This window comes from Nicotiana attenuata, unplaced genomic scaffold, assembly GCF_001879085.1.
Source record: "Nicotiana attenuata strain UT unplaced genomic scaffold, NIATTr2, whole genome shotgun sequence".
NCBI classification, from domain to species: domain Eukaryota; kingdom Viridiplantae; phylum Streptophyta; class Magnoliopsida; order Solanales; family Solanaceae; genus Nicotiana; species Nicotiana attenuata.
The window spans coordinates 44,540-62,482 of record NW_017671399.1 but is presented as its reverse complement, the minus strand read 5'-3'; the positions used below and the strand labels follow the sequence as shown (position 1 = coordinate 62,482).

The following is a 17,943-nucleotide window of genomic DNA, read 5'->3' as shown; positions in this document are numbered from 1 at the left end:
GGCGCGGCCGTGATGGTATTTTTGCTGAGAGCGTACTTCGAGGTTCAAAGGCCCTGCAAGTTAAGTTTTGTTGAAGAACGCGCTCCGCGTCCATATTACGCGGCCGCGAATTAAGTTCACGTGGACGCGATAGATTTTACACTGTTCGCGAAACATGTCCCAGTTCAGATTCAAATATGGAGAAACGTGGACCGCGATCATTATTACGCGGCCGCGATAGCTCAAGCGCGGACGCGGTCAGAAATTACGTGTCCGCGAAACCTCCGCAGGGACATTTTTGTTCAGGAATTTTATCCTAGTATAAATAGATCTTTTTTACATTTTTAGGGGAAGGAATGTTTTGTTGAGCACGTGAACGGCTAGTTTTTACCTTTTTGAGTAATCTTAGAGTAGATTTATCTTCAATCATTAAATTTTCTTCTTTTATTTGAATATTATGGCTTATATTTCATCTTTATTTTTTATTTCTACTGTTATTACGAGTAGCTAAACCCTATAGCTAGGGTTGTGACCCAACCATAGTGTGGGTATTTAATGGGTCTTGAATTTTAGGGCTTAATTATTTATGGGTTAGTGATATTTAGCTTAATTCATGCTTTAATTGTAGAATTGGTGGTTGCAAACACTGATTCGTGCCTTGATGACTTAGACTCTTCTTGAGAAAGAGGGACTAAGTCTAGGAAAATTAGGCTAACAAGGAATTGGGGTGCATTCAAGAGATTGATAGCCCCAAATAAAGGGTTAAACCTAGGGATAGTAATACCCAAACTTGAGTCAATATCATTTGTATTGCATGAACACCCATTTGGACTTGAGAGAACCAAATCGGACAAAGTCACTCAAACTACCGAGAGGTATAGAGTGATCACTTATGTGTGATGGTTATGTCACGACCCCAATCATAACAAGTTTGCCCTGAATTCTCGATACCCGTTAGATATCCACCTAGGCGGAAGTCACTGCCCTAGTCCCTTTTAATCCTTGAAAACAACCAACAAAAAAATAGTTTACTTAGCCTATTCTAGCATATTATAGTATAGAATTAGAAGTATAATCAATCATGACCATGTTTGGAGGTGCAATTTAGAACAACACGCACGTCTATATTAGTTAGATACCTAACTCCAAATCAATTAACTCGCTATGGAAATCGATCCCGACCTTTGTTGGGTAAAACTGCATGATCGAGCGAGGTCAAACTTTCCTTAAGTTTGACGATGGCCCATAGTTGTAAGGGTGTTAATTCGAGCGAGGTCGAATCGTAACCCATTTTGGCGATGGCCGATGGCTGTAGGGGTATTAGTTCGAGCGAGGTCGAATCGTAACTCGTTTGGCGATGGCCGATATCCGTAGGGGTATTAATTCGAGCGTGGTCGAATCGTAACCCGTTTTGGCGATGGCCGATGGCCGTAGGGGTGTTAATTCGAGCGTGGTCGAATCGTAACCCGTTTTGGTGATGGCCGATGGACGTAGGGGTGTTAATTCGAGCGAGGTCAAATCGTAACCCGTTTGGCTATGGACCATAGCCGTAAGGGTGTTAATTTGAGCGAGGTCGAATCGTAACCCGTTTGGCGACGGCCGTCGGCTGTAGGGGTATTAATTCGAGCGAGGTCGAACTGTAACCCGTTTGGAGATGTCCCATAGCCGTAAGGGTATTAATTCGAGTGAGGTCGAATCGTAACCCGTTTGGCGATGGCCAATGGCCATAGGGGTGTTAATTCGAGCGAGGTCGAATTGTAACCCGTTTGGAGATGGAGCAGGTTTTCCTGTTGCGTTATTTTTATTGGAGAACATCACCCATTGTTGTATTGTTTGTGTGCATTGGAGCGAGTCCCGGTTTGTTTAATTTTGTTTTCATTGGAGAGTACTAAGCGTCGGGATGAGTCCCGATTTGTCTAATTTTTCTTTCATCGGAGAACGTTATGCGTCATTACAGTGTGTATGTGTTGGTGGAGTCCCAGTTTACCTAATCTTCTCTTTGCTCGACCTGGAGAGGCCGTGATCGGGACGAGCGACGAACTTATTGCTTGGGCTTCTGGTACCTTGGGACTAAATGAAGTTTAGACGTGATTCGCAATATTTAGTCGGCTGAATTGGCGTAAGATTGTCATGGCGAATATGCGTGCAAGTTTTTTGAGTTCAAGTTCTACTTGCGTAGGAGGTACTTCACGTGCCGGAGATTTTCTTGATAATACCAGCTTGTTTTGAGCCGTTTATCTATTATTTGCAGTATGATTTGGTGTGGAGGGTTTTGCTTGGTGCATTCGGTGGCGTTCGTTCCTTGTTCGCGTGCCTATGAGAATGCTTGTATTCCTTGTGTTTGAATACATAGAGAAAAAATGACAGATCCAAACAAAATTGCTTGTTACCTCGACCTGGTAAGTCGGCGTATGGGGGAAGCGCTGTAAGGCGACCCGTTCCATCTTGTACTCGAATAACGGTTTCAGATTTGGCAGCCCCATGTTTGGCTTCATCGTTAATCGCGTCTAGGCTTCTCATGAGCTGAACTTACCCTGCCTGTTGGGATCTCAAGCTCGAGTCCCGGTTCGACCCCGTCCGATGTGCGCAGATAATAAGGGGAACGTGATATACCCTGTACATAGATTATAATTGTGGGCACGGATACAAAAATAAAGCAGGATAACTCAGTTATTTCAAAGAATCATACAGTAGGCTATCGTCTCTTCCTAAGAGGCAGAAGTATATATCGGCATATAACGTTAATACAGCAAGTAGGATTACGGGCGTGCTAAGTGCGTAGTGACCACAATCCCACTTTGACTACTCACACGATGATCCGAACCCGTCGCTACAGGCGAGGCATGGGTTTTTCTTAGACATTGGACTTAATTTCGATTTCATGTTGAGATCTGACCCAGATCGGTTCGGTTATCTCAAAAGTTCATCTATCACATTTTCGAGTTGGTGTTTATACTGGGATGGTGAGGTTATGATAGCCAGGAAGTGATACTTTGGCTGGTTTTAGATCTAGATGAAACTGCAATTTTGGCTAAGAAATCCCCACAGACGGCGCAAAATTATTTGAAAAAAAATTAAGCTTTTTGCTAAACTAACTAATGAAGAAAACAGAGGGTAAATCATAGCCAAGGGTAATTAACTCTAGATCTAAGCACATTGAATAAGAGAATGAGATATAATCGAGCTTATAAACTTTCTAGGATCATATAAGATATCAAGTATAAATAATAGGCTTACATTCTTGACATATTATCCCATGATGTAGTAATAAGACGGAAAAGATGGAATGCCATCGACAGTGATGAGATCTATCTTTGTTGATTCAATAATCACGATTACAGAGATTTGTATTCACTATCTAAACCTTTTCTTGGTTTTCTTCCTTTCTTCTCTCTTTCTCTGAAGGAGGAAGCCCCCCTTCTCTTGTCTTCTTCCCTCCTATATATACTATCGGTATTCCCTTTTATCCTACGGTCCTTAACCAGAATGCCTTCATCCCTTGATTGTACTTCACGTCGCCTCTCTCAAGTATCACGACATTTACTTTGCCGTACAATCTTTTTGACGGCTCGATCTCGGCAGTGGCCGAGATACTTGTTGTTATTACGCTTTGCGGGTACGACCACGGCTTAGTTGACCCCTTACCATTCCTTTTAACGCTAATCCACGTGTGGTCAGATTTTGACCCATACACTACCTACTGCATGCTTACCTTCGGGCCGCCAATTGGGACGACTGCAATATGCACTCACAATATGATAAACGTGACGACCGTAATATGCACTATGATAAACGTAACGACCATAACATGTACTCACAATGTGATAAACATGACAACCGTAATATGCATTCACAATATGATAAACGTGACGACCGTAATATGCACTCACAATATGATAACTATTACGACCGTAATATGTACTCACGATTTGATAACCGTGATGACCGTAATATGCATTCACAATATGACAAATGTGACGACTGTAATATGTACTCACGATATGTTATTATATAATGACTTAAAATTATGTTGTAATCGTAATAATAAATAAATGGTGGATATATATGAATAATTTCTCAGCTTTTGCCTTTGATTTTGATTTCTCAGAATGCATCTTTGGTGTCTTTTAAATAACGAACTGAATTTCAGCGACTCTTAATGTCTTTTGTTATCCTTTGGGGTAACCAGAGTACTTTGATCAGTTACTAATTCCAGTTTGAGCTCAAAGAAGACTTGGGTAAAAAAAAATTTCGTACTTTAAAATGATTGAATTTCACAAATTCTCCAGAAAGTATATGTTAAGGGGTCGTTTGGTTTACATTTTAGTTATGTGATGATTAATTATAATGTAGAGGTGGATCTCCTGTAACTCCATTTGTTTGATCATACTCCATTGGTGTTAACTTTGAATTCACTTCAAATGGTGTACTTGCAGGTTTAGCTGCACTTAAACCCATTTTTGAGATTAATCCTAATATATACTTCCTTTTATTCAGCAACACTCCATTCCTAGATCTCATGACTTCAATGCCTAGAAAGTATTTGAGTTCTCCTAGATCCTTCACCTTAAAACTTTGATGTAGTATGTCTTTAGCTTTCTTGATTAGGACTGAGCTACTTCCTGTGATAAGGAGATCATCTACATACACCAAAATAATCACTATTCCCTATTGACTTCTCAATGTAAATAATGAGTAGTCATGATGACTTTGCTTAAAACCTGCTTTCGATAGAGCTACAGTTAGCTTGATATTCCACTGTCGTGAGGCCTTCTTAAGTCCATACAGAGATTTGAGCAATTTGCATACCTTCTGCTCTCCTTCCCTTCAGAAACCTTCAAGAAACTCCATGTACACTTCCTCATTTAGATATCCTTGTAAGAATGCATTATAAACATCCATTTGAAATAGATTCCAACCTCTTGATGCAGCTAAAGAAATGAGAGATCTCACAATGACCATTTTTGCCACTGGTGAGAAAGTATCATGATAGTCCAAACCTTCCCTTTGACTGTATCCTTTTACAGCCAACCTTATCTTAAATCTTTCCACTTCTCCATCTGCCTTGAACTTGATCTTGTACACCCATTTGGATTCAATAGTGTCTTACCTTCTAGTAACTTTCACTATTTCCCATGTGTTGTTATCTTCCAATGCCTTTACTTCTTGCTTCATAGCCTTTATCCACCTGTTGTCCTTTACTGCTTCCTTGAATGTCTGTGGTTCTGTTAGTTGAGAGAACTTAGCCAAATAGCATTGATAACTTGTACTAGTATGATCATAGGTCAGGTAGTTTGAAATGGGATAGGTGCAGCCGGTTGTCTTCTTTGTTGTGACATAATCCTTCATCCATATTGGCTCCTTAACTTGCCTTGTGGATTTTCTGTCATGTTTTAAGTTCTTGTCACCTGCATCTTCCTGCCTACTATTTGGAGCTTCTGCACCTTCTTGATGTCCGTTACTTTGTGTACCTGCATAAACAATGTCCATTTCCTCCACATTTTGAGGAACTTCCTACATATCATCAGTATTTATCTCCTGTAGGGCTGGTAGATTTTTGTCCTGCAGATCATTCTGTCTATTGTCGTACACACCCATATCCTCTCCTGTTGAGGTTGAGACATTCCTATCGTATATGATGCTACCTGGCTGTGTGTGCAGAGGTGAGAATTGCGGTGTTCCTTCCTCTATATATTCCTATGCATCCAATGAACTGTTTCTATCTTTCTTAGCAAATGGAAACTCTGATTCTTTCAATATAACATCTCTACTTGTGAAGAATTGCTTTGTGGATAAATCAAGCAAGACATAACCCTTTTGTGTTTCTGAATATCCCATGAGAATGGTTGTTTTGGCTCTTTCTGCAAACTTCTCTGCCTTGACCAAATTTGTTGCATAACACAAATAGCCTATAACTCTCAAGTGAGCTGTCACGACTCGGATTTTCCACCGTCGGGATCGTGATGGCACCTAACTATTAGAATGCTAGGCAAGCCAACAGATATAGTTCTATCACACCAATCACTACCAAAACAGTAATTAACAATAATTTAAACTAAACCAATAAGAAGTACGAAAGTTCTATAACAGTTTAAAACACTATTACACGACTATCCAAAGATCTGGTGTCACAATCCACGAACTTCTAAGAGTTTCTACAAATACTGGTTTAAAGAAAATACATTTGTTCTCGAAATGAAGGAAAACAAGATAAACTAAGATAGAGGGAAGGGGACTCCAGGGTCTACGAACGCTGGCAGATCTACGTTGGGTCTCCTGATGGACTGAAGGCAGCAGCCTAACTCTAATCAACGAGGTCCGGCACCGCAATCTACACAGAAAGTGTAGAGTGCAGTATCAGTACACCGAACCCATGTACTGGTAAGTGCCTCGGCAAAGTAGTGATGAGGCTAGCACACGACAAATAACATGAACCTGTGCAGTTAAATAATATACGAGGAAATAACAATGACGGAAATTTAACAAAAAATAATGGGAAGGGGAAAACATGCTGAGGGGATTGCAACAACAAGAACCACAATAATAGAGAATTTGAACAACTAGTACACCTTGAACCAATAACAACAAGTAAATACAATAACGGAAAAATGCACGGCATCACCTTTCGTGCTTTTACTCTCAACCTCACCATATAAAACAGATAAGAATGGCACGGCATCACCCTTCGTGCTTTTACTCTCGTCCTCACCATAAGAAACAATAGAAACGGCACGGCATCACCCTTCGTGCATTAACTCTCTCATAACACGACATCACCCTTCGTGCATTATCAATATCAAAATAAGGCACGGCATCACCCTTTATGCATTAACACTCATTCATAATATCTTGCACGGCATCACCCTTCGTGCTTTACACTCTTCCTCACCCAAACAACAGAAACAATAACAACCCAGCAAGGGAATCATCAATAACCAACCCCGTTTCAACATTTAACTTCACAATATAAATCTCAACTTGAGTCAATACTCAGCCAACATCCAATATCAAGAAAACATAATAAGACTTGTTTAACATGAAGAATAATTAGTTTAAGCCTGAACAGTACGTATAAAGAATTACAACAGTCACAAGCACAAGACTCACTCACATGCTATGACCCGACAACAACGAATAGATGCTCGTCACCACGCCTATACGCCGTACTCAACAACCAAACACGTAGCAAATAAAGCAACAATACCTAATCCCTCAAGCTAAGGTTAGCTACAATACTTACCTCGATTCCACGACCGAACTCAAGCCTCAAATACCGTTTTCCCTTATTTTTCACTTCCAATCCGCTCGTATCTAATCATAATTAACTTAATAATATCAGTTATCGCTAAATAAATCATTTCCAATGCATAAATACAAGTTCCCCAACAATTTCCCAAAAAGTCAAAAATCGACCCCGGGCCCGCTTGGTCAAAACTCGAGGTTCGGACCAAAACCCGTTCACCCACGAGCCCAAATATATAATTAGTTTCGGAATCCGACCCCAAATCGAGGTCTAATCTCCCAAATTTTTAAAATTCCCAATTATCCCAAAATCCCTAATTTCTACTCTTAAAGAATAAGATTTAGGCCTAGAAATCTAATGGGTGTTGATGGAAATTGAAAGGAATGAGTTTTAGAACACGAACATATGATTTGGTGTTGAATTCCCACTTCAAAAATCGCCCAAGGTCGAGTTCTATGGAAGAAAATATGAAATTTTGGTCTAATCCTGTCTTGGTTCTGATTTTAAAACATTGGATAGACCTTATTCGCGTTCGCGAGAGGTCTGTCGCGTTCAAGAAGCTGCGGTCCTAGTAACCTTCGCGTTCGCCAGACACCTTACGCATCGCGAAGGTATATCCCCCCCAACCTTCGCGTTCGCGAGCCACTTGCCGCGTTCGCATAGCGTATCTTTCCCCTCCCCCAGTTACCATGCTTCACGTTCGCGATAGCCTGGTCGCGTTCGCGAAGGGTAATGCCCCCAATGCTTCGCGTTCGCGACCAGCGCCTCGCGTTCGCGTAGAAAGATTGCTCCCTCAGACAAATTTACTCTTCGCGATCGCGAAGCACAAAATACATGTGCGCTTGCAACGGCAAAACAGCAGAAATTTCTAAGTTTAAAACATCTCGTAGCCTATCCGAAACTCACTCGAGCCCTCCGAGCTCCGAACCCAATATGCACACAAGTCTAAAAATATCATACGGACTTGCTCGTGCAATCAAATCGCCAAAATAACATCTAAAACTACGGATTTAACATCAAAGCGCATAAAATTCTTAAGAACACTTGAAATTCCTATTTTCACAACCGGACGTTCGAATCACGTCAAATCAGTCCCATTTCTCACCAAATTTCACAGATAAGGTATAAATATTATAATGGACCTGTACCGGGCTCCGGAACCAAAATACGGACCCGATACCAACAAGTTCAAACATTATTCAATTTCTAAAAACCATAATACACTACAAGAAAAAGGCTTATCTATGACCAACAATTAGCGACAAGTCAAAAATCTGGTCCTTAAAAGCATATTTATAAGGTCCAGATTTTCTTTTGGTCCCTAATTTTTGAATTTATGTTTTTGTTTGACAAAGGGACAAAATATGGTCCGTATAATCATCAATAACTGGTCCCTAATTATCTAAATCAAGCGGGTATAAGTGCTAAATAAATTTTGACTTCAAAAAATAATGGAGAAATAAAATAAAAATCTAAAAAAGCATTCTCTCTAAAACATAACTCTCTGCCTCTCAAAATCCTTAAACCTAATTTTATCTGAGAAAAGTCTAAGTGAGAGCAAACACCATTGGGCCTTTTGGCAGCGGAGCTATCATCTATTCTCTTTATCTAAAATCGTTGTCCCTTTCTCGTTTTCTCAAGTCTGAATCTTCATCTCCGTTGTTTGCCAAAACCAATTTTCGACAAATTAACTCTCGATACTTGTTCCCTTCAACGTTGTTGGACCTAGGGTAATAATTCTGGCATCCTTTGAGTATAACAACTAGCTTTAGTTTTTATATTTTTTGGATATGATTTTCTCACCTATCATGATCTCCAGCGTGTACACTTGACCGTGTGCCTAGAACTTGCCGGAATCCTTCTTGCCTACTCTGTCGCCATTGTCAGGAAGCATGTAGATTCATATATTCAAAGATAGCTTCAGGTGCGTCCTTGGTTTAATTTCGAACTATGTGTGTTCTTCTTGCTCTTGTTGTGATACTTAATTTGTGAAGATTCACCTATAATGGTACTGCTAAATTAGTGTAAGATTGTTGTGATTATTTTTTCCTAATTTTTTTAGAAATGGCTAATCCAGATTTCAATTTCATAGATATCCTTATAATTGCACGCCATCTGTTTGACTAATTGGCTGAATGCGTTTTGGAGCCTTAGAACTATCAATCTTTCATCCCAACTACTATAACACTCTAAAAAACTTTTTTATGTGGATATTTTTTGCAATATATGTTTTGATTTTCAGTAACGCATATTTGAATAAGAATTATAACATCTTTTAAAAGTTATGAACAACTATAATTGTACTACAACTTCTAGCAGCATAATTAATATTGTAGAGGCAGCATCAACTGTGATAGACACCAGAAATAGTTAAATACTACATTATGACATTATAAATACATCACATTTAGACAAGTTCAATATATAACAAAATTTGAGCTAGAAAACTGACATTACACCTTAAGCAGTTGCTACATTAGGCAAATAAGGTGAGAGTACAATAAGTAATAGCCCAATAATAAAATACCAAATACATCTATAATGCAAGTTTAATGTTCACTATGAGACTCTAGTACTACTTTCAGTTGATAATGTCTTATAAGAAAGTACATTGAACAATTCAAATATATTAAGAAGAAAAAGATAACGGATGTTGGGATCATCAAAGCGGAAGAACTTAGAAGTCATGCACATGTTGCAAATGATTTATTTTTTAACTCTAGGAGGTGTTGAAGAATGGATTTTGAGGCTAGGGAAAGAGTTATTTCTTTAAGATAATGATTGTGATACTTCAGTCATTCGATGAACTAATGACTCCAATGAGAGGAAAATCTGGAATATATATTTTATTCTAATTTTTGTTCTCTTCCTTTATCATTGACTTACAATTGCACTACTTTTAGAAAAATGGTAAATTCTTGGTAGTGCTAGCGGAATGTACAAAGGCGGAGTCTTTTGTATTGCTAGCGGAGTGTATATCTTGATGAAATAATCTATCATTTTCTAGATTCCAATGATATGTGTGTGGGGGTTTTTTGATTGCCCTTTTAAAAAATTGTCGATGGTTTAGTAAATTGCTTATGAGTAATTATAAACCGAATTTCTTTCGATGGGTCAATAACCTTATAGTTCTTCATGTGTTATTTTACTTGTTTATTGTTGGTAATCTATATTTAATGATCTTATTGTACTGATAGTTTAGCAATCTAACAGTTCATTTTGGGTCGTTTAGTACCAAAATTGTTCCTGTCTGTCTAATGATAAGTTGACCCCCACTTGAGAAAGAATATTTTGTTATTGTTGCTGATTATTCCTAGAATTACTATGACATGCTCATTAATTTTGATCTTGCTTGTCCGATGGATGATACTATATGTTCATTTATGAAATCTCTTGCCAATAGTGAAAGAAGAGAAAAAAGATCACATTATTAGGGACAACCTACCAGATATGTTGTAGGGCAATTATTAAGGAATTACAATCTCTATAGTTATTTATTGAAATCTATAAAAGTTTTTGTTGATAGAAACTAATGGGTAATGACATGCTAGAGCTTTTTTTGATTGTTCTCTGTTTTTACTAGTTTTCTCTTTGGAATAATAATTGCAAGTTTGCAGTAACGATATTGGAGTAGTTTTTAGTTCGTTGCCTACTATTGTATCTTTAAGTTGGACGAAAAAGCACAAGCCTTATGATTGAACAAAATTTTCTCAATTAAGAAAACTTTAAATTGCAGATTCTCTTTGTCGAGGCAATGAAGTACCCGGAGGTGTTACTTAAGCACTCGCTGGAAACATATTTACTGTCCTTTTAGATAAACACGAGGAAACATAAAATTTTGCTTGCCTTGCAGGTAAGTTACTTCATAATTCAATTGTTCGAAAAATTCCCCTTCCTTTTTGCTTATATTCTATCTATTCATATATCATTTGTGTATATCTATGTTGGGTATTGGTTCCAGTACATTTTAGTCAACATGCTTGAATTCTCATCCTTTTCCCTTTCTGTTTTACTTATTTCCGATGATGATGTATTAGAAATCAAAGTTTTCTTTTTTTTTTCTCCTTACAAAAGAGAGTTATCCTTTTCCTACTGAATGACCATTGATAAACATTCTCTTTTCCAGGCTGTAAAATATCTATTGAGCTGAGGTTGTGCGCATTTTTGTTTTCTAAATACATTTTACTTTGTACATTTTACAGGATTTGGAGACTTCCGTTTACAAGTGAAGATGCAAATTTGAATGCTTTGAAAAAGTTGACAAGTTAGTTAATGTTTTGCTAATATTGTTTGGCGAAACATTTAGGGGTACTGTTAGCTTCTTGGGCTAATGAGTTGTGTATATGGTATCGTGACTATATATTTTTGTAAATAATATTTCTTATGGGATATTAATCCGAACCTCTATTTAATTCGATTGATAATTTTGTTTATATGAATTTGATTGTCTATGCTAAAAGTTGTAATGATATGTTCGAAAAACGTGACAAGAAAAGAGCATGTATTATTTAGGTGCAACATTTTGTGGCCAAGGACCAGATTTCTGGTTGTAAATGACTTTTGAGGACTACTCAAACTTATCGGTAAAATGTATTTAAGGACCAAAAACATGGTCGCAAAAGGGTTTTAGGGACCAGTGCTTAAGCGGTCGCTAATAAGTTTTAAGGACCAGTGGAAAAATCTGGTCCCTATTGACCTTTAGCGTCGGAGCCTATAGCGACGGGTGGCGACCAGATTTTTCCCGTCGCTATTGAGATTTAGAGACCAGAAACAGACTTTTAGGGACCATTTTTCTCGTCCCTAATAGCGCTTTTCTTGTAGTGATATTTTCAGTTTAACAATTTTCTTCAAAAATTTATTTCTCGGGCTAGGGACCTCGGAATTCAATTCCGTGCATACGCCCACGTTCCATATTTTACTACGGATCCTCCGGGACCATTAAAGCACGGTCCGGGTCTGTTTACTCAAAATATTGATCGAAGTCAACTTAAATCAATTTTAAAGGCAAAACTTAATATTTTCTCAAATTTTCACATAAAGGCTTTTCCGGAGATGCGCCCGGATTGCGCAGGCAAATCGAGGAGAAAGAAAATAAGGTCTTGAAAGCCTCGAAACCCCGATTTTGGTTCTAGAATACGAGATGACCTTTTGGGTTATCACATGAGCAATATTAGCCTTGTTGTGATATAACAATTCAAATGGAGTTTTGCCCCCTAGAACACTTGATGGAAACCTATTAATTTGGTATACTGCTGTTTTAACGCACATTTCCCAGTATCTAATTGGAATTGCCCCCTGAAACTTCAAAGCCCTAGCAGTATCAAGTATATATATGTGCCTTCTCTCAACTATGCCATTCTGCTGTGGAGTATAAGGGCGGCTGCTTTGGTGAATTATACCAAGACCTGTTAACAGCTCTGAACATTGTGCATTAAAGAATTCAGATCCATTATCTGATCTTATCATCTTAATCACAATACCATACTGATTTTGAACCATGGTAATGAACTGTTTTATTTCCACTACTGCTTCAGATTTTAACTGCAAAAAGAACACCCATGTATATCTAGAGTAATCATCTACAATTGTTAAGAAATATTGTTTCTTATCAAATGTAGCAATTTTATAGGGTCACCATAGGTTCATATGTACAAGATGAAATACTACTTTTGCTCTGGATCACTCAATGGAAACCTCAATCTAGTGCTTTGCTAGTGGACATACTAAACAATTTTCCTGTGACATCTTATTTCCTTATTATGTAAACATAATACATGTTTCATTACTGATGAGGATGGGTGACCTAGCCTGTTGTGCCGTATTTCACATGAATCTTTGATTGCCTTGCCTATAGCATTAAGTGCCTTTATTATGTTAGCCAGTCCTCTAAGCACATATAAGCCTCCTCTCTCTTTACCAATCCTTTCACCTTGACATTCCAAAGATCATGAAACAACACAAAAACCAGGAAAGAAATTGGCATTACATTTCAGCTCCTTTGTTAGCTTTGCTACTGAGAGCAAATTAAACTTGAAGTTGGGAACATAAAGCACATCTTTAATCTTTCTCTTATCTAATAAGGCTGCCCTACCAATGTGAGTAATATCAGCCTGTTCTCCAGTAGGGAGATGCACCCTATCTCTATCAGTTTTCCTTGTACAGTTAATATTTGATAGTAATTCTAAATCAGAAATAATGTGATGGGTAGCACCTGAATCTACAACTCATTCCTTCTCATGTGATTTCTGTGTAAAGTTGCTCATCAAACACTTAACCTCACCTTTCCTGCCATATTTGACTGGTGCTCTCGAGATTCCTTGTTCAAGAGGCTCAAAATTTGATTGTATTGGTCATTGGTGAAGTAATGATTCCCTTGTGCTCAGCAGCTCCAGATGAACTATCTCCCATATCCTGCATAGAAGATGTACTTACATCTGTATTGTTGATCATAGCCATAGGTTCTCTTCTCCAACCACCTGGTTTGCTATTACCAACACCATTACCAACATGCTTGCCAGCATTAGGATTATTCCATCAGGTTTAGCAGGTTCTCTTCTGTTGACTTTCATCTTGAAAAATCATAGCATAAGCTTAATTTAGGCTAGGTGCATTTGTTTTCATTAGGAATAATTTGCCTTCTAGCTTGATCATATGACTCATTTAAACAAGACAAGAATTGCATAACTCTTTGTTGATGCAAATTTTCTGCATGATCTTTCGATTTATCACACCAATTAGGAAATAGAACCAAAACATCATATTCATGCCATAACTCCTTTAATTTCGAAAAATACACTGAAACAGAGCTAGTTCCTTAAGGTAATGTGGCAATTTCACGATGTAATTGAAAATTCCTAACACGATTTACCTTATTGAACCTTTCTCACAAATCTTCCCACACGTGGTGTGCATCAGACGCATACACGACTCCACCTAGAATTTCTGGTGCCACATTGTTCATAATCCATGAGAGAGCAATAGCATTGCAAGTCTCCCATTGTGCTAATAGTTCTCCTTCATACGCACTCCTGCTGCAACTACTAGTGACAAAACCTAATTTCTTCCTCCCCAAAAGTGCAATTCTCATCGATCTACTCCATAGCCCGTAGTTCTCCGAGCCTGTGAGCTTCACAGGTACCACGACTAAGATAGGAGTATCAGAAGGTCCAATATACAGCGAATGATTGTGATCATTGCCGCTATTTCCGACATTGACGAATCAGTCTCCGACATTGCTCAATTTTTGATGAGCTTCAACAATTCGACTAATTAGGGATCGAATGTGAGAGAAGAAATCAGAGATCTAGCGCGATGTAATCCAGGTACGCTGCTCTGATACCATGATAAAATGTAAGGATCAATCAAGGGCTTCAATGGAGGAATGTTCTAGAAGTATTTTGAGAGAGAGTCGGTGAATTCAGAGAATGAGCAAGCCACTGTTCTATTGCTCTTCTATATTGTTATACACAAGAACTGAAGTAGAAGAAGATTAATGAATGTAAAATGACTAAACTACCCTTAACTTACATTAACAACTTCAACTAATCCTAACAGCCTAACTAACTAATTGACCCTGTCACATGCATGGCACATGCCATATTACAATAGGGAGGGAGGAGGGACACTAAGCTTCCACTAAGCGGGATCAACTGTGACTATTTTAAAAACTCAACGTTACGCTACATTTCTTTCCAAATAATAATACGGTAACCATCCAGTCAACACAGACCACAAAAGTTGTTAAGTGTTGTCCTAATTTTCTTACCATATTTGATTTTACTATCAATTGAAGGAAAGGGTAACATATTTATCATAATTAGGTTTTCCTTCTTGTAGAAGAAAATCATAAATCTTCCATATTTGACCCGTTCCTTTTCTTGTAGGAAAATGTTTGGACTTCTATAAATTGAGGATCCTTCCTTCCCATTCAGTAGCATCCACAATGTAGTCATATGGGGTTTGAGAGTCGTGTTTAAGGGGAGAACTTTACGGGACAAGTGTTAGTGTGTCACTTGTGTCCTCTTCGTGAGGTTGTTCTCTCGATATTTTGTACTCTCTTTTATATAGTGGATTGCTCATATCCGCCGTAGACGTGGGTCAATTGACCGAACCACGTTAAATGTTTGTGTCTCTTTTGGTATATTTCTCTTCTGTTGTTTGATTTATCATTGTTCAAGTGTTGCTTTACTAGTTTCCGCATGATACCTGATTATTTTGATCCTAACAAAAGTCACTGGCAATTATCTTAAATTCACAAAGAGTTCTAACGTCGCAGGAAGGTGCTTGTTTCTTGTTAAGCGTCTGATTGGATATATATCTTACATCAGAGAGAGTGTTAAATTTTGATGCATTTGCAACTTGAGATTACATAGTTCCGCTTTCTCCAAACATTTGGAAAAAGCATCAATTTTGAGCTTACTACTTAATAGGAAATTGATGTTAATATCAAAAGGTTTTATTTTATTGAATACGCAGCTTCTACACCAATTAGTTTACCAGACGTGAATATTACCTGGATAAAGGAATGAGTACAGTGATTTAACATTAGTTTGTATTCAATGGAACACTGCTAGTTTTACAGCAATCTCAACATTTCATATGCTTTTTATTTCCTTTCTGGAGAAAGGAATGACTACAGTAACTTTATTTGCAGTAAATGAAACACTGCGAGTAGTTTTATTGTGTGTTTCACACAACTGACATTAGTTGTGTGAGGCTCCTTTTTGTCTTACAAATTTGTGGACCCCAATCTTACACTTCTGGGTCCACAAAAATCTGGGTCCACAAAACTGTGAGACACAAAATAAAATTTTCCAAAATACTGCTACTTAGGGATGTACATTGGTTGGGTTGGTTTGGATTTTTTAATTACCAAATCAAACTAATGGTGTCGGGTTTTTAAATTTATAAACCAAACCAACAAAGTCGGGTTTTTCAATTTCGGTTTTTCGGGGTTTTTCCGATATAATCTTTATAGCAAAAAATATGTAACTTGTGCTTCAAATATTTCTTTAGTCCTAATAAGATACAACTATATAATGTATTTTCCAAGAAAATAACAAAATATATGAGATAAATCGTAACATTATACTAAAAATATCAATAACAAAGATAATAAAATTGCATAAAGCAAATATTGCTATATAATAAGCCATGATAAACTTAACCTAAAAATACTATATAGATCATGCTAAAATAAGTATAGTTAATAATAAGTATTAGTTACATAACTAAGCACCAAAGAGAAAGATAAACTAAGTTATGCATTTTTATTATAAAACAATGTAAAACTCAAAAATAAATATCCAACACTATCAACACTAGGAATTGAATTTCTTTAGTTAGCATTATTATTGATTTGAACTTTGTTTGAGTTACTACATTTATGGGCTATAAACTTTGCTTATCATTCAAGAATGTTAAGTCCAAACTTGAAATAATATGTTAAAAAACTGTAAAAAAAAAAAAAATTAAAAAAAATATTAATTACTTTTCAATAAATATTTATATGTATAAAAATAATTAAAAATTGTATAGATGTACTATCGGGTTGGTTTGGTTTCGTTTTGACAATTTTAAGTTAAAACCAAACTAAACAAATTATGGTCGGGTTTTTTTTCCAATAACAAACTAAACCACAATCGAACTTTTTTGTTTTTCAATTTGATTCGGATTATCGGTTTGGTGCGGTTTATCGGTTTTCTTTGTATACCCTGTTGCTAGTGAAGGAATTTGTCTTGTGAGTGGAAACTCTATACCTTTTTCATCAATTTCATTTTATAACATTTTTATTTTTCATTTTACTAGGTAATAAATTATGGGAGAAGGTGGTCCTCTAGATGATTACATTAATTTGATTTAGACATGGAAGTAATATAATTGCCATGGTGCAATGCAATTATATTACTTTAAAGGGGACTAGGCTCGCACACATCAGAGATTTGAGATATGATTTGCAAAATTTTGTTACTATCATTCTTTCCGTGCTGGAATCGTTAAAGTGAAAGATTACGTTCAGAATTACTTGTAGAGCCATGGCTAGACCAATAATGATCAAGAGAAACTCCTATATATGACGCCCCTTAATTATAAATAAAGCTACCATTTTCTCTCCTTCTCTAACTTCCTCCAATCCTATCCATGGCTTTCATGATCCTTTTCAAGGTAGCCATCACCATTTTAATTATTACTGTTAACAGAGCTTCTGCGTCTGATCCAGATCCACTCCAGGATGTTTGTGTCGCTGATTACAACTCATGTTAGTATTTTTTTCAATCTTATCATCCCATTTTCTCCATGGTTTTACTTATAATAAACAGTTATTTTTTTCATTGATAGAGAATTTAATGTATGTCTCTTTTCCCAATGTCCTTACTGTTGTTTCTACCAATTACGTACAACTTCCTCATCTATCAAAATTATTTTCCTGTGACCAACTAGGGTTGTGGTGGAGTGGTAAGTACTCCTTCATCCTTAACCAGAGGTCTCGAGTTCGAGCCCCTGGGTATGGAGTCGCCTTTGTTAGGGAGCGCTTTACCCCCAATGTGGGACTTTCCGGCGCGAATTCGGATTTAGTCGTGCCCCAATATGGGTACCGGACACCGGATGGGAAACCAAAAAGAAAATATTATTTTTTTGTGTAAACATGAAAATTAGTAAAAGCAAAAAGTCCAGTTTAAAGCATCTTATTTGGAGCAATTTAACACACACACACACAATAT

General features: G+C 37.3%; 2 protein-coding genes across 2 annotated transcripts in view; one reads left to right on the top strand and one right to left on the bottom strand.

The window, feature by feature from the left end:
• Positions 1-4,317: 4,317 nt before the first annotated feature.
• Positions 4,318-14,455, bottom strand: LOC109208047. Its single transcript, XM_019371052.1, has 8 exons — positions 14,398-14,455; positions 14,146-14,341; positions 13,209-13,375; positions 13,009-13,151; positions 12,473-12,763; positions 5,090-5,493; positions 4,815-4,990; positions 4,318-4,619 (listed from the first exon to the last, which is right to left on the bottom strand). The coding sequence occupies exons 1-8, from the start codon at positions 14,453-14,455 to the stop codon at positions 4,318-4,320; spliced, it is 1,737 nt and encodes a 578-aa protein (XP_019226597.1).
• A 2,739-nt stretch (positions 14,456-17,194) lies between these two features.
• LOC109208049 (nectarin-1-like) overlaps positions 17,195-17,943 on the top strand; it is a 1,984-nt gene continuing 1,235 nt past the window's right edge. Inside the window, exon 1 of the mRNA XM_019371054.1 lies at positions 17,195-17,480. Within this exon, the coding sequence (XP_019226599.1) occupies positions 17,363-17,480 (118 nt within the window). The 5' untranslated portion in view covers positions 17,195-17,362. The remainder of the gene's footprint in view (positions 17,481-17,943) is intronic.

Coding starts and splice junctions, on each gene's coding strand:
- LOC109208047 (XM_019371052.1), bottom strand. CDS start 14,455: ATGTCGGAGACTGATTCGTCAATGTCGGAAATAGCGGCAATGATCACA. Junction 4,991..5,089: donor ATAGTGAAAGTTACTAGAAG/GTAAGACACTAT, acceptor AAAAGGATACAG/TCAAAGGGAAGGTTTGGACT. Junction 4,620..4,814: donor GTACATGGAGTTTCTTGAAG/GTTTCTGAAGGG, acceptor TGGTGTATGTAG/ATGATCTCCTTATCACAGGA.